This window comes from Anabas testudineus, chromosome 1, assembly GCF_900324465.2.
Source record: "Anabas testudineus chromosome 1, fAnaTes1.2, whole genome shotgun sequence".
NCBI classification, from domain to species: domain Eukaryota; kingdom Metazoa; phylum Chordata; class Actinopteri; order Anabantiformes; family Anabantidae; genus Anabas; species Anabas testudineus.
In genome coordinates, this window is record NC_046610.1 from 10409801 (window position 1) to 10435225 (window position 25425).

At 38.5% G+C, this 25425-nt stretch overlaps 1 protein-coding gene and 2 pseudogenes across 1 annotated transcript in view; all 3 read left to right on the forward strand.

The window, feature by feature from the left end:
- The window catches only part of tbck (TBC1 domain containing kinase), a 32706-nt gene extending 30326 nt beyond the window's left edge, over positions 1-2380 (forward strand). Inside the window, exon 26 of the mRNA XM_026360112.2 lies at positions 1905-2380. Coding sequence (XP_026215897.1) covers positions 1905-2015 — 111 coding nt within the window. The 3' untranslated portion in view covers positions 2016-2380. The remainder of the gene's footprint in view (positions 1-1904) is intronic.
- A 6539-nt stretch (positions 2381-8919) lies between these two features.
- Positions 8920-24355, forward strand: LOC113161942 (annotated as a pseudogene).
- Positions 18606-24034, forward strand: LOC113161938 (annotated as a pseudogene).
- Positions 24356-25425: the final 1070 nt, after the last annotated feature.

The following is a 25425-nucleotide window of genomic DNA, read 5'->3' on the forward strand; positions in this document are numbered from 1 at the left end:
CTGTGCAACATAATAACATTGTTTAAATGGGAAATTGACCAAAACATAAACAAGGCCAAGGAACTCTGTAGACTTCCCTAAAAACAGTTTGTGGTAAAGCCTACATCAGTTTTAATGCTCTAAACCGAACAGTCACTCTAACAAAGCTTTAGACGTCCTCTGCAGAGATGGGAGAACCTGGAAGACAAACATCTCAATAACTTAATCAATAATATATAATATTCCCTATGGTGAAGTAAGGTTGTAGCATTATGATGCTAGGGAGGCCTCCTCAGCAGCAGGGACAGTGAGATTTATCAGAATCATGAATGCAGTTCACCTTTCAGCATATCTATGGTCCAACACATACAGCCAGACAAGGCATAAGGACAGCTCTCCAACTGGCCTGACCAAACATCTGTGGTGAAACCTGAAGAACCCAGTTGACAAACTCTTCCAATCCAACCTGATGGAGCTTGAGAAAATCTGGAAAAACAGGATTAACTGCTCAGACTGCTCAGATGGGAGATGCTTGTTGAAACCACACCCAACAAGACTTAACGTATTAATAAGTATTAATTACAGCTTTGAGAAAATTTAGGGCTTGAATAAAGTTTTTAAGGTTTTAGTTTATGATTTAAAATGAAATGGTCAGAAGAATGTCATTATAGGTTACAATAACAGTAAAATGTGTGAAATAGTGAAGTCTTAAAACCTTGTACAAGTTATAAAGTGGTAAAATTCAGTGAATCCCCAATTGACACATTTAATCAAAACTAGACAGCTATGATTAAATGAAGGTAATGTGTCACTGAGTATCTATTTTGTAATAACTGTAACTACAAAATGATGAAATCTTACAATGAGATGCAGAGGTTTCATCATCTAAATTACCTTGAAACCAAATTTAAAGTGTCATCACACAAGAGCTTACAGATACATTACACAAGTCAAAAGTTCCGCCTTAGACAGTATTCCAGGAAAAACAGTTCAGACTATGTCAGAGAGGTGTTGAACTGCTTCTTTGGTAACTGTTGAGTTGGCAATTAGTGCTGTTATTGAATTGCAGTAGGTATAGTGCCTAGCAAACTTAATTATTTCATTAGTGGCGAGTGCACAAAAGATTTAATTCAATTTTATTTGTACAGTGCAACAGAAGTCATCTCAAGGCACTTTACAGTGTAAGGTTTAAGATCTTACAAAGTATATTTGGTATATTTGTATATAAAAACATATAGAAAACCCAACAATGGGTCATCTGCCTTGACTGGTTGGGATGAGTGGAAAGAGGAGAGAGAAAAGAACAACAGGCAACAAAATACAATAAGCAGCAAAAGCATTGGGCAGGCCGGTACAGCCAGTAACTGGAAGATATACAGCTTCAGTCTGGATGCTCCTAACTTATCTATATTCCTCAGGTGGAAAGAGGAAGTTCTAGATATTTCTTTAATGTAGTAAAAGAGACATCCTGCTTAAATATAACTCAGATTTCTCACAGTGTTACTTGAGGCCAATGTCAAGTCATCTAAGGTGAGAATGTGATTAGACATAGTGTCTCTAAGCTTTTTTAGGACCAAACAATATAACCTCTTATCTGAATTCAAGAGAAGGAAATCGGAGGACATCCAGGCTTCAATGTCTTAACAAAAGATAAATATTAAAAAAGCTCTAAAAGTGTCTTCATTAAATTTACTTTCTTTTTCTGTTATGAAATGTCTTTTGATCTCTTTAATTTTCACTTCACTTCCTCAAAGTCTTGTTTTTGTCCCGTGCATGTGCTGACACTGATACTGACATGGATACCTTTTTTGAATAAATACCCGTTTGGACTGATACCTTGTGTGGGTGCTAGTGACTGATTACTTTTGATAAAGGTGATGACTGTCATTTCCTGTTTCCCTCGTTCTTTCTCCATTTCTCCCCAGTTTGCAACACACCTGGTGAAGGTAAATTTTCCACGGGTTTGCATACTGGATGGAGGGATCAACAAGCTGAAACCCACTGGACTGCTGACTGTCCCCTCTCCTCAGATCTGACCACATTTCTGAGCTGTGTGGAAAGACTGCAAAGTGCATTGAGAGCTGATATTAAAGTGAACACAGATAAAACTATGTCATTGTATTTGAAGTTGTGCAAACTGCATTGAAATAACCCTGCTCCTAATCAAGATTTATTTCATTATATACATACAGGCCAGTTTGTTTTGTTTTTTTATGTTTTAAAGCCAGAATGATGGAATCTGTTTTTTTTTTCTTTAACAATTGTTGTGTTGTAGCAGCTTTGCACTGAAAAACTGAGTTGTGTGTATGTCACTGTATGTCAGCCTGTCTGTTCTGAGCCAGTTGATCTAAGGAACTGTATTAAATGTTTGTAGGAGAAGCAATAAAAATGATAAAATGAACTGTGCATTTGTTGGTTTGGTTTTTGTAACCAGTACTTTTATTCACAGGAAGTGTTTGACTTATGTTTATTATAAAACAGATTCAATTTGGATGAAAATTAGGTGAAGGCTTCACTTGATGCTGTACTAATGTACTCAGAGTTACTCTTTTTGTTCACTGTGATATTTTCACATTTTATACTCAAAACACTGGTTTGACCCCATAAAATAGTATCACTTTGAGGCAGCTGCTTTACCTCTCCTACCTCCCACCATTGAATCACCACACTGGACTGGAAACACCTACAAAGCTGTAGATATAAAAAGAGGAATCTGATGTTTGCCTAAACCACAAGTCAGAGGTAAACCTAGGTCACCAAAGAAACTTCTTTAACTTTACAGTGTAAGGTTTAAGATCTTACAGAGTATATTTGTATAAAAAAAAATACATAGAAAACCCAACAATGGGTCATCTGCCTTGAATGGTTGGGATGAGTGGAAAGAAGAGAGAGAAAAGAACAGCAGGCAAAAAAAAAAAACCAACAAGCAGCAAAAGCATTGGGCAGGCCGGTACAGCCGGTAACTGGAAGATATACAGCTTCAGTCTGGATGCTCCTAACTTATCTATATTCCTCAGGTGGAAAGAGGAAGTTCTAGATATTTCTTTAATGTAGTAAAAGTGACATCCTGCTTAAATATAACTCAGATTTCTCACAGTTTTACTTGAGGCCAATGTCAAGTCATCTAGAGTAAGAATATGATTAGACATAGTGTCTCTGAGCATTTTTAGGACCAAACAATATAAACTCTTATCTGAATTCAAGAGAAGGAAATCGGAGGACATCCAGGCTTCAATGTCTTAACAAAAGATAAATATTAAAAAAGCTCTAAAAGTGTCTTCATTAAATTTACTTTCTTTTTCTGTTATGAAATGTCTTTTGATCTCTTTAATTTTCAATTCACTTCCTCAAAGTCTTGTTTTTGTCCAGTGCATGTGCTGACACTGATACTGATATTGATACCTTCTTTGAATAAATACCTGTTTGGACTGATAGCTCGTGTGGGTGCTAGTGACTGATTACTTTTGATAAAGGTGATGACTGTCATTTCCTGTTTCCCTCGTTCTTTCTCCATTTCTCCCCAGTTTGCAACACACCTGGTGAAGGTAAATTTTCCACGGGTTTGCATACTGGATGGAGGGATCAACAAGCTGAAACCCACTGGACTGCTGACTGTCCCCTCTCCTCAGATCTGACCACATTTCTGAGCTGTGTGGAAAGACTGCAAATTGCATTGAGAGCGGATTTAAAGTGAAGACAGATAAAACAATGTCATTGTATTTGAAGTTGTGCAAACTGCATTGAAATAACCCTGCTCCTAATCAAGATTTATTTCATTATATACATACAGGCCAGTTTGTTTTGTTTTTTTATGTTTTAAAGCCAGAATGATGGAATCTGTTTTTTTTTCTTTAACAATTGTTGTGTTGTAGCAGCTTTGCACTGAAAAACTGAGTTGTGTGTATGTCACTGTATGTCAGCCTGTCTGTTCTGAGCCAGTTGATCTAAGGAACTGTATTAAATGTTTGTAGGAGAAGCAATAAAAATGATAAAATGAACTGTGCATTTGTTGGTTTGGTTTTTGTAACCAGTACTTTTATTCACAGGAAGTGTTTGACTTATGTTTATTATAAAACAGATTAAATTTGGATGAAAATTAGGTGAAGGCTTCACTTGATGCTGTACTAATGTACTCAGAGTTACTCTTTTAGTTCACTGTGATATTTTCACATTTTATACTCAAAAAACTGGTTTGACCCCATAAAATAGTATCACTTTGAGGCAGCTGCTTTACCTCTCCTACCTCCCACCATTGTATCACCACACTGGACTGGAAACACCTACAAAGCTGTAGGTATAAAAAGAGGAATCTGATGTTTGCCTAAACCACAAGTCAGAGGTAAATTCAATTCAATTCAATACAATTTTATTTGTAGAGCGCTTTTTACAATTGACATTATCACAAAGCAGCTTTACACAACCAAAGAATAGTACATGAACAGTGAATGTGTATGAATCATGATAATCAGATTGCCCCTGATGAGCAAGCCGAGGGCGACAGTGGCAAGGAAAAACTCCCTGAGAAGACAACAGAAAGAAACCTTGAGAGGAACCAGACTCAACAGGGAACCCATCCTCATATGGGTGATTACATGCTGTGTAGGCAGCAGGAAGTCCAGTATAACAGTTGATGTCTTTAAGTTAATGTGGATTCCAGTTAGTTAATTGCAGGCAGACTTGTTCCATTCCTTGACTATCGAGCGTTGAGTCGAGACCTCCGAGAAAAAAACAGCTTCTGACGTCTGCCGAGGCCAAGACCGACTTCATCCCATTGGGCAAACTGTGGATCCAGGCGATGAGATCTCCAGCCAGAAGTTGGGCATCAGGACGAGTCAGACAGGTCCAGAGGGCAGAGACAGGTCCAGAGGGCAGAGGGTGGAATGACGTGTAGCTCGACAGAGAGACAGGAAGAGGGAAATAGAGAGGTAGAGAAAGAGAAGAGGAGAGATGGCAGTTAGTTGTATTCACAGTCAGATAAAGTTTGAGGTGAATGTATATTTAGAATAGTGCAGCAGGGACTCCGGCAGGACTAACTATGACAGCCTAACTAAAAGGGTGGGTTCAGAAGGAAACACAGAGATGAGGGCTCACTGGGATGTAGAGCAACCCATCACTTCACCATCAACAAACCTGAGTGATCAGTGAGAGTTGTGAAGACAGCATCTAAACATACCAGTTCACCATAATGCTCTACGTCATGAGTCCTTCCCAAATCTATTTACTAAAATGCTTGACTAAATAAATAGGTTTTCAGCCTAGACTTAAACACTGAGGCTGTGTCTGAGTCCCAAACGCTATTTGGAAGGCTATTCCATAACTTTGGGGCTTTGTAAGAAAAGGCTCTGCCCCCAGCTGTAGTTTTTATGGTACGAGGTACTGTCAGGCAGCCAGCATCCTCTGATCGAAGCAGGCGTGGTGGATCATAAGACACTAGCAGTTCACTTAGATACTGCGGCGCAAGACCATTTAATGCTTTAAATGTCAAAAGTAGTATTTTAAAATCAATGCGAAATTTCACGGGGAGCCAATGAAGTGTAGATAAGATAGGCGTGATGTGCTCATATCTTCTGGTTCTAGTGAGGACTCTCGCTGCTGCATTCTGAACTAACTGAAGCTTGTCTATGCACCTGGTTGAACAGCCAGACAGTAAGGCATTACAGTAGTCCAACCTAGAGGTGATGAAAGCATGGACTAATTTTTCTGCATCATTTAGTGACAAAATATTCCTTATCTTGGCACTATTTCTGAGGTGAAAGAAAGCTGTCCTGGTGATGTTATCTACATGAGCTTCAAATGAAAGACTGGAATTTAGAATCACACCAGGGTCTTTTACTGTTGCACTAGATGTAACGGAAAGGCCATCTAGAGTTACGGCGTGATCTAAAGTCTTGCTTCTAGCTGCAGATGATTCTATAACTAGTACTTCTGTCTTGTCAGGATTTAGCAGAAGGAAGTTAATTAGCATCCAGTCTCGTATATCCTTTACACATTGCACAACTTTATTAAGCTGTTTGATCTCATCTGGTTTTGATGAAACATATAACTGTGTGTCGTCAGCATAACAATGAAAGTTAATACCATGCTTATGGATAATGTTGCCCAGAGGAAGCATGTAGAGGGGAAAAAGCAGTGGGCCTAAAACTGAACCCTGTGGAACACCAAACTCCACTGGAGAGCATGTGGAGTAATCGCCATTTGGATCTACATACTGATAACAATCTGTCAGATAGGACCTAAGCCAGGAGAGGGCCGTTCCCTTAATTTCAACAACATTTTCTAGCCTGTGAAGGAGAATACTATGGTCAATGGTGTCAAAAGCTGCACTGAGGTCGAGTAGCACAAGCATAGTGACGCTACCCTGATCAGAGGCCAATAGGAGGTAATTTACTACTTTAACAAGTGCCGTCTCTGTGCTGTGATGAGGCCTAAATCCTGACTGATAGAGTTCATGTATGTTATTTCTATGAAGATACGAGGATAGCTGCCCAGCTACTATCTTTTCGAGAATCTTTGAGATAAAGGGGAGGTTTGATATCGGCCTGTAATTGGACAGCTGACAGGGGTCGAGATCAGGTTTCTTGATTAGCGGTTTAGTAACTGCTAATTTAAAACACTTTGGGACATACCCACAGCTGAGTGAGGAATTTATGATTGTCAGCAGGGGTTCTATTATTTCTTTTAGAAAGTGTGTCGGTATAGGGTCTAATGTACAAGTTGAAGATTTTGCAGAAGAGATGAGTGAAATTAGTTCATTCTCTTCAAGAGGAGTAAAGTAATCCAGGTACTGATCTGCTGTGGTTAGCTCGTCACCTGCGTCAACTAAATTGTCTGGTTTCAAAGCTTGAATTTTATGCTTTATATTTACAGTTTTGTTATTAAAAAAGTTCATGAAGTCCTCACTACTGCACAATGTTGTTGCGGAGATATCTGCAGTGGTCTTCTTTCTAGCTAATTTGGCTACTGTATTAAATAAAAAGCTAGGCTTATTTTTGTTGTTTTCTATAAGAGTGGAGAGATACGTTGATCTAGCTGCACTAAGAGCTTTTTTATAGTTCAGGATGCTCTCCTTCCATGCCTTCTGAAATACTAACAATTTGGTTTGGCGCCATTTACGTTCTAACTTTCGAGCAGTCTGTTTTAAGGCGCACGTGTCATCGTTATACCAGGGAGCGAGTTTCTTATCTCTAATGATTTTTCTTTTAACTGGAGCTACATTATCTAAGGTATAACGGAATGACGACTCTAGATATTCAGTCGCCTGGTCTAGTTCTGTAGGGTCAGACGTTGATCCAATCAAAGTTGATAACTCTGGGAGATTATCAACTTTGATTGGATCACCGTCTGACCCTAAACCTAGTTCACCAAAGAAACTTCTTTCACCTTACAGTGTAAGGTTTAAGATCTTACAGAGTATATTTGTATAAAAAATATATAGAAAACCCAACAATGGGTCATCTTCCTTGAATGGTTGGGATTAGAGGAAAGAACAGCAGGCAAAAAAACAAACAATAAGCAGCAAAAGCATTGGGCAGGCCGGTACAGTCTGTAACTGGAAGATATACATCTTCAGTCTGGATGCTCCTAACTTATCTATATTCCTCAGGTGGAAAGAGGAAGTTCTAGATATTTCTTTAATGTAGTAAAAGAGACATCCTGCTTAAATATAACTCAGATTTCTCACAGTGTTACTTGAGGCCAATGTCAAGTCATCTAAGGTGAGAATGTGATTAGACATAGTGTCTCTGAGCTTTTTTAGGACCAAACAATATAACCTCTTATCTGAATTCAAGAGAAGGAAATTGGAGGACATCCAGGCTTCAATGTCTTAACAAAAGATAAATATTAAAAAAGCTCTAAAAGTGTCTTCATTAAATTTACTTTCTTTTTCTGTTATGAAATGTCTTTTGTTCTCTTTAATTTTCAATTCACTTCCTCAAAGTCTTGTTTTTGTCCAGTGCATGTGCTGACACTGATACTGACATTGATACCTTCTTTGAATAAATACCTGTTTGGACTGATAGCTCGTGTGGGTGCTAGTGACTGAGTACTATTGATACAGATGATCACTGTCATTTCCTGTTTCCCTCGTTCTTTCTCCATTTCTCCCCAGTTTGCAACACACCTGGTGAAGGTAAATTTTCCACGGGTTTGCATACTGGATGGAGGGATCAACAAGCTGAAACCCACTGGACTGCTGACTGTCCCCTCTCCTCAGATCTGACCACATTTCTGAGCTGTGTGGAAAGACTGCAAAGTGCATTGAGAGCTGATATTAAAGTGAACACAGATAAAACTATGTCATTGTATTTGAAGTTGTGCAAACTGCATTGAAATAACCCTGCTCCTAATCAAGATTTATTTCATTATATACATACAGGCCAGTTTGTTTTGTTTTTTTATGTTTTAAAGCCAGAATGATGGAATCTGTTTTTTTTTCTTTAACAATTGTTGTGTTTTAGCAGCGTTGCACTGCCAGATTGACAGATTAAATTTGGACAAAAGTTAGGTGAAAGCTTCACTTGATGCTGTACTTATATACTGAGAGTTACTCTTTTAGTTCACTGCAATATTTTCACATTTTATACTCAAAAAACAGGTTTGACCCCATAAAATAGTATCGCTTTAAGGCAGCTGCTTTACCTCTCCTACCTTTCACCATTGTATCACCAGACTGGACTGGAAACACCTACAAAGCTGTAGGTATAAAAAGAGGAATCAGATGTTTGCCTAAACCACAAGTCAGAGGTAAACCTAGGTCATCAAAGAAACTTCTTTTACTTCGTCTGTTCTGAGCCAGTTGTCAAAGGTAAGATGGATGCTTTTTGAAATCAGCAGCATAAGTCAAATGTATCATTAATCGTTACACTAATATTTTACCAATGCCTTTTTATTATAGTACCAAAATTTTATCTTTTTATGCCCTTGGCTTAAAGCGACTATTGACTGAATGACTGCTGAGAACGGTTCTTTTTTCCCTACTAGGATTCTACTACTTTCCAGAACGAAAATGGTGAATTACAAAGTGACCGTGTACACTGGCGATCTTGCTGGTGCCACCACTTTAAACAATGTCTACATCAAGCTAGTGGGCACAGATGGGGAGAGCCAACGCAAGTGGATGACTGGCTTAAAAGGGGCTACAGCTTTCATCGCAGGAGAAGTAAGTTTAGATTCTCCATCTCTGTGTTTTAACATAGAATATACAGAACAATCAACCCAGCAAAACACTCCTTGTTATAACCTCTGGTTCTTCTATTTCTTGGTTGTCAAATATACTTTATCTCAAATTCCTGTTGTCATTACTCCAGATGTCTACTATTACTGTATCCTGCCCTACATCCCTTGGTAAACTGGTTCTGATACAGCTAGACAAACAGCGTCTTCCACTTATCCCGGAAGACTCTTGGTTCCCTGCTAAGGTAGAAGTCAAATCCCCTTGTGGAGATACCTACAAGTTTCCCATCTATCGCTGGATCACTGACAGTGAGGTGCATCACTTCAGAGAAGGAACAGGTCTGTTAAAATTTGCTTATCTAACATTACTTATCAGTGTGCTGCTGCTTCTTCACAAAAGACACGGTTAAACAAATACACGTCCTGTGTACTACTGTAATTGTGCAAATGTATGTCAGCTCTATTTTAAACCTTATGGTTCCTTTTTTTTGTCTTTTAAGCTTTGAGAGTCTTTGAAGACGACAACCATCTTGGAGCTTACAGTCGGGAAAAGGAGTTGAAGCAGCGAAGTAAAGACTATTGGTGAGAGTTCAGAGCTTGTACACATTTTTAATTTATACACCCCAAAACTAACAGGCAGATGAACGACTATGTGACTGTTAAACATGCCAGGGCCTTTGTCAAAATGTATTATGTTAAATAAAGACTGCATGAATACTAGTCAAGTGTAATATAACTAAATAATACATTAAACTTGCAAATATGCTGGTATCTAACCTTCAGGGTTCTTCACCACTATACTCTCCCCTGTTTTTTCTAGCTGGGATGTATTTGTAGAAGGAATTCCCCACTGCATTAAGGTAGACAACCCTCTTGATCTGCCTTGTGAGGTCCGTTTCTCCTTCACCAAGACTACAGAATTTGCGTTCACCGCATCCACAGGGTGAAGTCCTCAAATTCTTCTTCTAGATTCTTCATCTGTGTATCTATCTATCTTTACCCAGCTGCCTTTCACAACACATGAAATGCACTATAACATTAGTCTTTGCTGTTATTTTATAGTTTGGCAGAGCTGAACCTGAAGGGACTAGCTGCTTCCCAGGAGAGTTGGAGTAATATTGATGACATCAATCGGGTGTTCTGGTGGAAAAAAACTGAAATTTCAGGTACTGCAATCTCACAGTAGCTGTGATGAAACACTTGATACTGTATGCATATTAGTATGTAGTACTTTAAAGCGTATTTAAACATTCAGCATCATATATTTTCCTAAGATGATCACTTAGACTTTAATGTTTAGTTTGTCTTCTTTTCTTGCCCCTTTAAGTGGAAAAAATGTGATAGAGGGTAACGAAATGTAAGACATTGCAGAGGTTTTATTCTAATTCTAGGCTTTGAGAAAACCAGCGACTGTAGCTAATTACATTTTTGGACTGTGTCCAAACATATCTATAACACATTGTTTCCCATTTTACTGTTTTACATGCAGCATATAATTAAACTAATAACAGTGATAGAAAGGATTTACTAGCTGAAAGTTTAAAATTCAATGTTTTTTTTCTCAGACTATGTCCAGGAACATTGGAAGAGGATGCCTTTTTCGGCTACCAGTTTCTGAACGGTGTTAACCCCATGTTGATCCGCCGTTGTTCTGTCCTGCCCAGTAACTTTCCTGTCACTAATGACATGGTCTTCCCCAATCATCAGTTTAACTTGGCACAGGAAATGAAGGTAACTCTCTCATTCTTGTGAAACAAATTTGAATTAGAGAGCTGTGTTTTTGCCCATGATTGAGTTCATATGGCCAAATGTAGAAGCTGCACTGTAAGCACGTGAGTCAAATCATTTCTCATCCTCATTTCAACAGAATGGCAATATCTTCTTGTGCGACTACAAACGTTTGGATGGGGTGAAAACGAGCATCATCAATGAGAAGAAGCAGTACTTGATGGCTCCCCTTGTCCTGCTCCACAAAACACCGGATAAAAGGCTGATGCCAATTGCTATCCAGGTGAGATTAGCCTTAGTATCAGCAATATACAGCACAGAGCTGTTATTAAAGCTGTAAGTTAACCAACACACACAGTCTTCCTCTTTCCAACTGTCACACATTTACATTTGGACACACAAGGACTGTTGTATGTAAGACTGGTGTTCTAAAAGCATGCATTTGCTTGAATCTTCACTAAAAAAAACCTTCCAAGCAAGTTAAACCCCTTTCTTCCCCTGTAGCTGAAGCAGACTCCAACAGATGACAACCCAATCTTTCTTCCTACCGATTCTAAGTACGACTGGTTGATGGCCAAGATTTTTGTGAGAAGTGCAGAATTCAGTGAGCATCAGCTCAACGTTCACCTGCTGCGCACCCACCTGCTGGCTGAGGTTTTTGCAGTGTCACTGCTGCGCAACATACCGATGGTGCATCCACTGTACAAGGTAACTTGGGAAAATACTCAACTAATGTTTTATAATATACTTTTATATGAATAACTTTAAACTGCTGAATGGTACAAAAGCATCAAAAGTTCTGTTAACCCATAACAGTGTTTCTAACAGAGTTCCCTCTTTCCTTTAGCTCCTCATTCCTCACACTCGTTACACTCTGCAGATCAACTTTTTAGCTCGACTTCGTCTAATATCTGAGACAGGAGTTTTCACAAAGGTACAAAAACACATCACCAGACTTAGTCCATCACTGCATGTTTTTCAGTATTGTGAACAGCATTTGTATTTTTGTACTTTGCCTGCACCCTATTTGCCTGTACCCTAGTTTACAGCTTCTGGTGGAGAAGGCATGATAACCATCCTGAGAAGATCCCTGTCATCACTGACCTACAGCTCCCTCTGTATTCCTGAGGACATTGCTGATCGTGGACTGAAGACTGTGCCAAACTTCTACTACAGGGACGATGGACTCAGACTTTGGAAAATCATCAACAGGTATTACAGGCAGTTCTAATTCTGCTTTGTGTTGTTTTTTTATTAATGTGATATTGGTAAGTCATAGATGTGGCTATGACTTAGATTTAATCTAGTTCTTTGCTAGAAACCGAGCAAACTGAAACAAGTGTTGGTGTAGAGCAGGACAGATTAGCTGGACAGCACCAAGGCTAAATATCTTTGTTAATAAGAAACATGAGTCCTCCAGCAACTTGAAAATATAAAGCATGGGATTGCACTCTAAATTGAACTCTACTGAATTCATTCCTAATTGGTGCTCCCCACTTTGGTAAATGATGCCTGACACCACTGTCCATCTCCAGAACAACAACCTAACTTGAAAACCAGGCTTATTAAGAGTTGTTGTTGATCTAATATTTTTTATGGCCAATACTGGAGATACAATAGTTCTTGTTTATGCCAAGTTTGTTTTTTATATAAGTGATCATGATAATGATAATAAGAGAGTTTAAATTGCCCTCTCTATCAGTTACCTTTTGTTATGGTATTGGCGTAAAACTTTCCTCATCAGTCTGTCTGCAAAGCTGAAACATGTTTCCAAACTGTTAAACTGTAATGTTTGACTACTACCCCTCCTATCCTCCTTGTTCTGCTCTTTACCAACACTTCCCTTGAGTAATTTTTGTGTCATTACAACAGCTAATGGTGAAGCGTTTTCTTTCTCCTATCTCCTGAGTCAGTGACTCATTCTGTTTCTTCACGTTTGCTCCACAATGCAAAATGTTTCTAATAAAATAACTGATCATTCTTTACACCACTACCTTCTGCTAAACGAATGGATGTTTTACAGTAGTATCTCTCAAAAGCGTCTCTTACTGCTGACTGTTAATCAAAAATGATAATTCAACCAGGACTATGTTTTACTGAATTCTTCACATTTCTTATACTGTAGGTTTGTTCAGGGAATTCTTGAACACTATTACAAGAGTGACACTGAGGTCCAGAAAGACTCTGAGCTGCAGAAGTGGATTGGGGACATTTTTGAACACGGCTTCCTTTCTCAACCAAGCACAGGTAGATATTAAGGAAAAAAGCTTATGTATGAAAACACACTTAAGATAAATGGCTCTTTATGTGCACATTTGTAGACCTTTATATTATTTTAGACTACAGCAATCAAGTTGAATTGAGTCATCTAAATGTGATGTCCACATCTTTAAGTAATGCAGCTGATTCTCTGTAATTCTCAGGAATTCCACAGAGATTTACCACCGTGTCTGAGTTGGTCAAGTTTGTCACTATGGTGATCTTCACTGGCTCATGCCAGCATGCAGCTGTGAATAGTGGACAGGTAAATCAATCAGCATGATCAGTGATACTGTTGCTTTGTTTGAGCAATGGTTTGGTGAAATACTGATGAATTCAGACCAGAATAAGAGACTGTTCACAAGCCTTTAGCGTTTAATGCTAAACGTCTATAATGAACAGCTCTATGAGGCTGGATTTAGGAACAGTTTTACAAATATTTATTAAATTTACAGTCTCAGTTTACTTTGTTAGCATGTTAATATTTGCTAATTAGCACAAAACAGTTGAGATTGTGATGTCATATTTGGCCATAAAGCAAAGTATTCTACAAATCAAAAATGTTGATTAATCCTTAATCCAGCTAAATATTGTTGAGACATTTGTTTCAAAATGTCAACGTCGTGGTGGTTAGACTAGAGGAAAGCTCAGAGGATCATCAGACTCTCTAGAATTTACCTTCTGCAGACCATGAATGTCTGTAAAATATTATATAGTAATCTATTTGATAGCTTTTAAAATATTTATTACCAAGGTAATGGAGTGCTTCAGCACATATTAATAATTATCCACCAATCATTGGTTCATTGTAGTACGACTATGGTGGCTGGATGCCCAACACTCCCACCTCCCTGCAACAACCTCCACCAACCAAAAAGGGAACAACAAATGAGGCGACGATGCTGAAGACGTTACCTGATGTCAGCACAACAGCACAGGGCATGGCCACCTTGTGGCTACTCAGCAAACAGTCCTCTGACTTTGTAAGTAACCAAGACTTCATATCATAAATCACATTTATATCCAAACTAGTACGTCATTAGAGCTGAAATGCATAATTTGCTTTACTGAAAAAAATCCTGTTCACTTATGTTATTTTAAAACCAACTTTTTTATTTATGTCATTGATGTCATCAGGTTCCTCTGGGCCAGTACCCAGAAGAGCATTTCACTGAGGAGATTCCCCGTCAGCTGATTAAAGATTTTCAAGCAGAGCTTAAAACCTTAAGTTCAGAGATCAAAGAAAGAAACAGCACTCTGGACATCCCATACACGTACATGAATCCAGCAGAGGTAGAAAACAGTGTTGCTATTTGAATATCAGAAGGTGTGACATCTTCAGCTGCTGTGGCCAAATTCAGCTTCACATAAACAAAAATAACTGTATGTGATCATTTAGTGCTGATGTATTACTTAATACAGCCTCTCAGAATAAAGTATGATGGTTAATGACTGTTTGGAATCACTATCCACATCCTAAATGTTCATAGTTTGTCCTGTTTACACACAGGGCAGGTTATCAAAGATTACACAAAAAACATTGAAATGAAATAAATGGAATAACTCACTCTGCTTCTGCTGTCAGTGAATTATTGTTTGGCCTTTCATGTTTCAACAAAAGTTTCAACTGTGTGTTGATTCAGAGCTTGATCTGTATATGAGCCTACCTGATTTGTGAAACAATAGAAACTTTTCATACCTAATATTTGTTTTATTGTTGTGTTATTTTTTAAAGTTAAACAAGACAAAACTAAACTTTTCATGACATTTGTTTCATTAAACAAACATCATGGTGCTTGAAAATCTGGCCGATGTTTCATTTGTTAGTTTCCTAATCTTCTCCTCTTCTCTTTCGGCTTTTCCCATCAGCCACAGCGAATCATCCTTTTCCAACTAACTCTATCATGAACATCTTCTACCCTAACACTAGCCAACTTTCCAGATCTTTCCTTTGAGTCTTGCTGACACTCCTCACCTCTTTTCCACACTCTTCATCACATTGAACTGTTGACTCTAAGTACTTAAACTCCTGTCCCTCTCGTTCAGACACATGTATTCTGTCTTACTCCGACTGACCTTCATGCCTCTTCTTTCCAGAGCAAACCTCCACCTCTCTAGCTGTTCCTCTACCTGCTCTCTACTCTCACTGTAAATCACAATGTCATCCGCAAACATCATTGTCCAGGGAGATTCCTGTCTGACCTCATCTGTCAGCCTGTCCATCAGCATAGCAAACAAGAAGGTACTCAAAGCTGATCCTTGGTATAGTCCCACCTCCACCTTGAACTCCTCTGTCTGACCTACAGCACATCTCACCACCATCTTACTTCTCTCATACACGTCCTGAACTACTCTGACGTACTTCTCTGCCACTCCAGACGACCTCATACAGTACCACAGCTCCTCCCTTGGCACCCTGTCATACGCCTTCTCTAAATCTACAAAGACACAATGCAGCTCCTTCTGTCCATCTCTGTACTTTTCCATCAACATTGTCAAAGCAAAAATGGCATCAGTGGTGCTCTTACGGGACATGAAACCATACTGCTGCTCACAAATCTCCACCTGTTAGTTTCCTAATATTATTTTTATTAATAGAATTATTTTAACCTGTAAAAAAAAGGGAGATAAGTTGGATTTAAGACAGGAGCTATAGTAAAACTTAAATGGGAATATTGATGGACTATGAAAAAGAGCTTCTCTAAACATAAGAGCAGACATTATCTTAACCATACGAAGTCACAATAATGTGTCTTTAAAAACATCCGATTGAAACATTTATGTGATGATTTTGCATTTTAGTACAATTTGAAATCCTTGTACTTTACTGTAGTATCTCCATTGTTACTTTTACCCCACTACAATTCAGAGAGAAATATTCAGAAGAGGAGTCTGCTGCCATCTCTACATCAGATGAAAACCAAGGACTGCAGCAATCATCATCCACAGAGGGGACATGAACATCTAAAGATGGTATAAAATGTTCAACATCACCACAACTAAGCCAAGGCAGACTGTCAACTTCCAATGTCATCAAAATGACTGCTGGTCCAACAACATTTGTCGTCACACGTGTTGATGATATTCAATCTGCGTTTCAGCTCTTCATATCCCAACCAATAGAGAAATGGAAGCCACTGGATCAGACTGACTTGCATGCTTATTTAGGAATTCTGGTGTTAGCTGGAGTATACAGGTCAAAGGAGAAAAGCAACCGCAAGTCTTTGGACTGAACAGAATGGAAGGCCAATACTTTTCAATTACAATTCTGTAATTGAAAAAGTCAAGTTTGTGTCATCCATCCAATCTGCAATGGATCCAGTGGATAGAGGTCTACAGAAACAGAAGAGCTGCCAGGTCTGTCCCTCCGGAAAGGACAGTAAATCAAACATCTTGTGTGAAATGAAATAATTACATGTGCAGAAAACATACAGTTACATTATGTCCATCACGTGGACAACACTGAAAATGCTGAACACTGAAACTAAACAAAATTGTCTAGTTGTCCTCAATAGTCTAGTTGTTTAAACCCAGTTTTTTGACAGTCCTGAGTGCATTTACACGGTGCGGGTCAAAATGACCTGCAACATAAGAAATGTGATTTTTTTTCAACATAATATAAGGGTTAAATATTTCTGCCTTTGTGACAATGCATAATGAAGTATCCTGAATGCTGCTGAGATGGTTTTCTTCAGGACGTTCTTCTCCACAGAGAAACAGTGAAGTTCTTTCAGAGTGACCCTCAGGTTGTTGGTCACCTTTTTGACTTAGGCCCTTCTCTCGATTGCTTAGTTTGGCCGGGCAGTCCGCTTCAGGAAGTCTCCTGGTGAGTCCTTTTGTATAATTACTCTGTAAGGTCTTAAACCTTGAACTGTAAAGTGCCTTGAGATAACTTCTGTTGTGAATTGGCGCTATACAAATAAAACTGAATTGAATTGATTCCAAACTTCTTCTATTTACAGATGGTGGAGGCCACTGTGCTCATTGATACCTTTTGTGTTGCACAAATTATTTGTACCCTTCCTCTGATTTGTGCCTTCAAACGATCCTGTCTCGTCAGGATAAGTCTTTGAAGTAGGTATTCCAGAAATGCTAAATGTTAGGTATAGTACTAGCCTACTATATTATGTCATTAGTTGCTAGTACACAAAAGATGAATATTGAAAAAGCTCATCTTTAAAGGTACCTTCAGTAGTCAGGTTTTTTCTGTAATTAAATATATTTTGTTCTCTTTTATTTTCACTTTACTTCCTCGGTGTCTCAAGTTTTTGGCTCATGTCTATGCTGACACTGACACCGTACAGTATGTCTAACACATTCTTACCTCAAAGTGTTTCCTCATTCTGGGATGTTTTAGTGTAAAGGTTTTGCCTCTGAAGGATGAAACTATAAGACTCTGTTTGGTGTTGTGAGCGTGCAAGTGATGAGTTCAATAGATACAGGTGACAACTTTCTTTTTCTGTTTCTATCTTTCTTTTTTTATTTCTGCCCAGTTTGCAACACACCTGGTGAAGGTAAATCTTCCTCTGGTTTGTATACTGGATAGGGGGATCAACAAGTTGAAGCCCACTGGACTGCTGACTGTGACCTCTCCTTATACCTAACCTCCTTATATCTGCTCTCCTGTCAGCCACATTGCGTTGATTTCCTGCCTCCTGTGTGTTTTTTCAACCATGCTTTTACCCAGAACTTGCCTCAGCCTAGCCTTGTCTTGTGTTTTTGGACCCCAGCTCTCTTTAAACAAACCTTTTGCAGTCTTGGATCAGTCCCTGGGTTGAGTTGGTCAAGTTTTACGTGATCATGGCTGTTTATAAATCAGCGTCAGACGCTCGTGTACGTGCGCCTGTTTATGCTAGCCTCTCTTTGCTAACCTGCTTCAGTTTCTTCTACATACTTTCAGCTTTTTTTAACAAAACATCTCAACTTTACCTTTACCTGGAATATTTTTCTGTTCAGATTAATTCAGTGATGCTTTATTCACTTCAGCAAATCTATATAAGCTTTATTAAGTTGACATTCAGCTGTTTCAGCTTCTTCTTCATACGTTTAGCTCTGTTAAAACGGTTCTTGTTTCTCTTCAGCTAATTTCAGCAGCGTTTTAAAATGTTTCAGCAACTTTCAGCAGTTCTTCAGGAATCAATTCAGTATTACAGCATTCACAGTGCATTTTCTTCAGGAAATGCTTTATCTAGTTTACAGGTGTTTACTACAGATTAAATTTGGACAAACAATAGTTGAAAGCTTCACTTAATGCTGTACTTATGTAGTGAGAGTTACTCTTTTAGTTCACTGCGATATTTTCACACTTTATACTTGAAAAACTGGTTTGGCTCCATAAAATAGTATCGCTTTGAGTCAGCTGCTTCACCTCTCCTACCTCCCACTATTGAATCACCAGACTGGACTGGACACACCCACAAACCTGTAGGTACAAAAAGAGGAATCAGATGTTTGCCTAAACCACAAGTCAGAGGTAAACCTAGGTCACCAAAGAAACTTCTTTCACTTCGTCTGTTCTGAGCCCGTTTTCAAAGGTAAGATAGATACTTTTTGAAATCAACAGCATAAGTTAAATGTTTTATTAATTGTTAGATTGATATTTCACCAATGCCTTTTTATTATAGTACCACTATTTTATCTTTTCATGCCCTTGGCTTAAAGCGACTATTGACTGAATGACTGCTGAGAACGGTTCTTTTTTCCCTACTAGGATTCTACTACTTTCCAGAATGAAAACGGTAGATTACAAAGTGACCGTGTACACTGGCGATCTCGTTGGTGCCACCACTTTGAACAATGTCTACATCAAGCTAGTGGGCACTGATGGGGAGAGCCAACGCCAGTGGCTGATTGGCTTAAAAGGGGCTGCAGCTTTCATCAAAGGACAAGTAAGTTTAGATTCTCCATCTCTGTGTTTTAACATATAATATACTTCCTACAGAACAATCAACCCAGCCAAACACTCCTTGTTATAACCTCTGATTCTTCATCTATTTCTTGGTTGTTAAATATACTTCATCTCAAATTCCTGTTGTCATGACTCCAGGTGTCTACTTTTACTGTGTCCTGCCCTACATCCCTTGGTAAACTGGTTCTGATACAGCTAGACAAACAGCGTCTTCCACTTATCCCGGAAGACTCTTGGTTCCCTGCTAAGGTAGAAGTCGAATCCCCTGGTGGAGATACCTACAAGTTTCCCATCTATCGCTGGATCACTGACAGTGAGGTGCATCACTTCAGAGAAGGAACAGGTCTGTTAAAATTTGCTTATCTAACATTACTTATAAGTGTGCTGCTGCTTCTTCACAAAAGACACGGTTAAACAAATACACGTCCTGCGTACTACTGTAAATGTGTGTCAGTTCTATTTTAAACCCTGTGGTTCAATTTTTTTGTCTTTTAAGCTCTGAGAGTCTTTGAAGACAACAACCATCTTGGAGCTTACAGTCGGGAAAAGGAGTTGAAGCAGCGGAGTGAAGACTATTGGTGAGAGTTCAGAGCTTGTACACATTTTTACTTTATACACCCCAAAACTAACAGGCAAATGAACGACTATGTGACTGTTAAACATGCCAGGGCCTTTGTCAAAATGTATTATGTTAAATAAAGAACGCATTAATACTAGTCAAGTGTAATACAACTAAATAATACATTAAACTTGCAAATATGCTGGTATCTAACCTTCAGGGTTCTTCACCACTATACTCTCCCCTGTTTTTTCTAGCTGGGATGTGTATGTAGAGGGAATTCCCCACTGCATTAAGGTAGACAACCCTCTTGATCTGCCTACTGAGGTCCGTTTCTCCTTCACCAAGAATACAGAATTCGCATTCACCGCATCCACAGGGTGAAGTCCTCAAATTCTTATTCTAGATTCTTTATCTGTGTATCTATCTATCTTTACCCAGCTGTCTATTATAACACATGAAATGCACTCTAACATTAGTCTTTGCTGTTATTTTATAGTTTGGCAGAGCTGAACCTGAAGGGACTGGCTGCTTCCCAGGAGAGTTGGAGTAATATTGATGACATCAATCGGGTGTTCTGGTGCAAACAGACTGCCCTTTCAGGTACTGCAGTCTCACAGTAGCTGTGATGAAACACTTGATACTGTATCCATATTAGTATGTAGTACTTTAAAGCGTATTTAAACATTCAGCATCATATATTTTCCTAAGATAATCACTTAGACTGTTTAGTTTGTCTTCTTTTCTTGCCCCTTTAAATTGAAAAAATGTTATAGAGGGTAACGAAATGTAAGAAATTGCAGAGGTTTTATTCTAATTCTAGGCTTTGAGAAAACCAGCGACTGTAGCTAATTACATTTTATCAAGACTCTGACTTTGAAACAACTAGAAACTGTGTCCAAACATATCTATGACACATTGTTTCCCATTTTACTGTTTTACATGCAGCATATAATTAAACTAATAACAATGATAGAAAGGATTTACTAGCTGAAAGTTTGAAATTCAATGTTTTTTTTCACAGACTATGTCCAGGAACATTGGAAAGAGGATGCCTTTTTCGGCTACCAGTTTCTCAACGGTGTTAACCCCATGTTGATCCGCCGTTGTTCTGTCCTTCCCAGTAACTTTCCTGTCACTAATGACATGGTCTTCCCCAAACATCAATTTAACTTGGAAGATGAAATGAAGGTAACTCCCTTATTCTTGTGAAATACATTTTACTAAAACTTTTGGAGCTGTGTTTTTCCCCATTCATGAGTTCACATGGCCAAATGTAGAAGCTGCACTGTAAGCACGTGAGTCAAATGATTTCTCATCCTCACTGAAATTTCAACAGAATGGCAACATCTTCTTGTGCGACTACAAACGTTTGGATGGGGTGAAAACGAGCATCATCAATGAGAAGAAGCAGTACTTGATGGCTCCCCTTGTCCTGCTCCACAAAACCCCGAATGATAAGCTGATGCCAATTGCTATCCAGGTGAGATTAGCCTTAGTATCAGTAATACACATAGCTGATATTAAAGCTGCAAGTTAACCAACACACACAGTCTTCCTCTTTTCAACTGTCACACATTTAAGTTTGGACACAAGCACTGTTGTGTGTAAGACTAATGTTTCAAAAGTATGCATTTGCTTGGACCTTCACTGAAAAACCTTCTAAACAAGATAAACCCCTTTCTTCCCCTGTAGCTGAAGCAGACTGCCAACAGATGACAACCCAATCTTTCTTCCTACCGATTCTGAGTACGACTGGTTGACGGCCAAGATTTTTGTGAGAAGTGCAGAATTCAGTGAGCATCAGCTCAACGTTCACCTGCTGCGCACCCACCTGCTGGCTGAGGTTTTTGCAGTGTCACTGCTGCGCAACATACCCATGGTGCATCCACTGTACAAGGTAGATTGGGAAAATACACAACTAATGTTTTAGTGTTTATATATTTGCAAAATATTTCAAACTGCTAAAGGGTACAAAAGCATCAAACGTTCTATTAACCCATAACAGTGTTTCTAACAGAGTTCCCTCTTTCCTTTAGCTCCTCATTCCTCACACCCGTTACACTCTGCAGATCAACTACTTAGCTCGACTTCGTCTAATATCTGAAACAGGAGTTTTCACAAAGGTACAAAAACACATCACCAGACTTAGTCCATCACTGCATGTTTTTCAGTATTGTGTACAGTATTTTTATTTTCTGTACTTATTTGCTTGTACCCTAGTTTACAGCTTCTGGTGGAGAGGGCATGCTCAACATCCTGAGAAGATCCCTGTCATCAATGACCTACAGGTCCCTCTGTATTCCTGAGGACATTGCTGATCGTGGACTGAAGACTGTGCCAAACTTCTACTACAGGGACGATGGACTCAGACTTTGGAAAATCATCAACAGGTATTACAGGCAGTTCTTGTGTTTTTTTATTAATGTGATATTGGCTATGACTCAGATTGAATGTAGTTCTTTGCTAGAAACTGAGCAAACTGAATCAAGTGTTGGTGCAGAGCAGGACAGATTAGCTGGACAGCACCAAGGTTAAATACCTTTGTTAATAAGAAACATGAGTCCTCAAGAAACTTGAAAATATAAAGCATGGGATTGCAACAAATTGGGCTAATAAGAAAGTTTACATTGACCGTTTAAATCAGTTACCTTTTGTTAAGGTATTGCCATATAACTTTTCTCATCAGTCTGTCTGAAAAGTTGAAACATGTTTGACTACTACCCCTCCTATCCTCCTTGTTCTGCTCTTTACCAACACTTCCCTTGTATAATAAGTATTGCATCATTACAACAGCTAATGGTGAAACATTTTCTTTCTCCTATCTCCTGAGTCAGTGCCTCATTCTGAAGGGTCAAACTGTTTCTTCATGGTTACTCCACAATGTTTCTAATAAAATAACTGATCATTCTTGACACCACTACCTTCTGCTAAACGAATGGATGTTTTAGTATCTCTCAAAAGAGTCTCTTACTGCTGACTGTTAATCAAAAATGATAATTCAACCAGGACTATGTTTTACTGAATTCTTCACATTTCTTCTCCTCTAGTTTTGTTCAGGGAATTCTTGAACACTATTACAAGGATGAGACTGAGGTCCAGAAAGACTCTGAGCTGCAGAAGTGGATTGGGGACATTTTTGAACACGGCTTCCTTTCTAAACCAGGCACAGGTAGATATTAAGGAAAAAAAGCTTATTTCAGCAATCATACATCCAACTTGAATTGAGTCATCTAAATGTAATGTCCACATCTTTAAGTAATGCAGCTGATTCTCTGTAATTCTCAGGAATTCCACAGAGATTTACCACCGTGCCTGAGTTGGTCAAGTTTGTCACCATGGTGATCTTCACTGGCTCATGCCAGCATGCAGCTGTGAATAGTGGACAGGTAAATCAATCAGCATGATCAGTGATACTGTTGCTTTGTTTGAGCAATGGTTTGGTGAAATACTGATGAATTTACAGTCTCAGTTTACTTTGTTAGCATGTTAATATTTGCTAATTAGCACAAAACAGTTGAGATTGTGATGTCATGAACTCTGCCGGTAATGGGCCATAAAACAAATAAAACAAGTACAAATCAAAAATGTTGATTTATCCTTAATCCAGCTAAACATTGTTGTGACATTTGTTTCAAAATGTCAACCTCATTGTGGTTAGACTAGAGGAAAGCTCAGAGGATCATCAGAGTCTTTAGAATTTACCTTCTGCAGATTATGAATGCATGTAAAACATTTTATAGCATCAATTTGATGGCTTTTAAAATATGTATTACTGTGCTTCAGCACATATTAACAATTATCCACCTATCATTGGTTCATTGTAGTACGACTATGGTGGCTGGATGCCCAACACTCCCACCTCCCTGCAACAACCTCCACCAACCAAAAAGGGGACAACAAATGAGGCAACGATGCTGAAGACGTTCCCTGATGTCAACACAACAGCACAGGGCATGGCCACCTTGTGGCTACTCAGCAAACAGTCCTCTGACTTTGTAAGTAACTAAGACTTCATGTAAGATCAATCACATTTATATCCAACTTATGAAGAGTAGTACATCATTAGAGGTGAAATGCATCATTTGCTTTACTGAAAAAAATCCTGTTCACTTCTAGCAGCTTTACATAAGATTTCATATATGTTATTTTAAAACCAACTTTTTTATTTATGTCATTGATCTCATCAGGTTCCTCTTGGCCAGTACCCAGAAGAGCATTTCACTGAGCAGATTCCCCGTCAGCTGATTAAAGATTTTCAAGCAGAGCTTAAAACATTAAGTTCAGAGATCAAAGAAAGAAACAGCGCTCTGGAAATCAAATACACATACATGGATCCAGCAGAGGTAGAAAACAGTGTTGCTATTTGAATATCAGAAGGTGTGACATCTTCAGCTGCTGTGGCCAAATTCAGCTTCACATAAACAAAAATATTGTTTATGTGAATAATATTTTAACACTCAGAACAACTGTATGTTGATTCAGAGCTTGATCTGTATATGAGCCTATTTGATATGTGAAACAATGGAAACTTTTCATACTTAATATTTGTATTTGTTTTATTGTTGTGTTATTTTATAAATAAACAAGAAGAAACTAAACTTTTCATGACATTTGTTTCATTAAACAAACATCATGGTGCTTGAAAATCTTGACAATGTGTCATTTGTTAGTAAATTTAATTAGCGTTACCTGTGAAAGAAAAAGGAGATAATGTGAAACTAATACAGTGGCTATAATAAAACTTAAATGGGAATATTGATGGACTATGACAAAAAGCTTCTCTAAACATAAGAGCAGACATTCTCTTAACCATACAAACAGTCACAATAATGTGGTTTTAATGTTTTGCAACCATCCGTGTGAAACATTTATAGGATCATTTTGCATTTTGCTATAATTTTGAAGTCCTTGTACTTTACTGGAGTATTTACCATTTTATTTTACTTTTGCTCCACTACAATTCAGAGGGAAATATTGAACTTTTATACTATATAATATATCTTTTAGTTTAAATTTTTGCATTTTTACAAATATAGCTAATAGATTAAATGACACCTAAGTACATCAGCTTCACCTTTACTGACTGCTGTTGTTCCACACTAAGTGTAAGTGAAATGATGTAAAATCCTCAATCCTTTAAAATCCCAAACATTATAAATACACACCTGATGGGGTGGGGTGGGATGTATTTCAACTTTACCACTCAGTCACCATCTGAAATGAAGTGATGAAACCATCACATTACATTTAACAGTCATCTCAAGGCACTTTACAGTGTTTAAGGTTTAGGACCTTACAAAATATAACTGTATAGAGAATTATATGGAAAACCCAACAATCCCATGTGAGCAAGCACTAGGCGACAATCCTTTTAGAGGAAGAAACCTCCAGCAGAATCAGACTCATTTAGACGGCCATCTGTCTCGACTGGTTGGGGTGAGTGGAAAGAGGAGAGAGAAAAGAACAGCAGGCATAAAACAACAACAACAACAAGCAGAAAGAACGCTGGGCTTCTTGGTAGGACCAGTAACTGCACTCTGGAAATCTGCAGCTCCAAGGCCGAGGATACTTGCAGTGGAGTACAGAGAGAAGGAGATAGAGAGGAGGAAGCACAACTACGGGAGAGAGAAGACACAAAGTTAATGACATACTATGGTAGTATTTGAATAGATAGAGGAAAGGGAAGCTCACTGTATCAGTAGAGGTCCCCCAGCAAGAGATTGTTTATTGTCACCTGAAGCATTTATAACTATAAGTTATAATAAAAACGGAAAGTTTTCAGTGTAGTTTTAAATGTAGAGAGAATGTCTGCCTC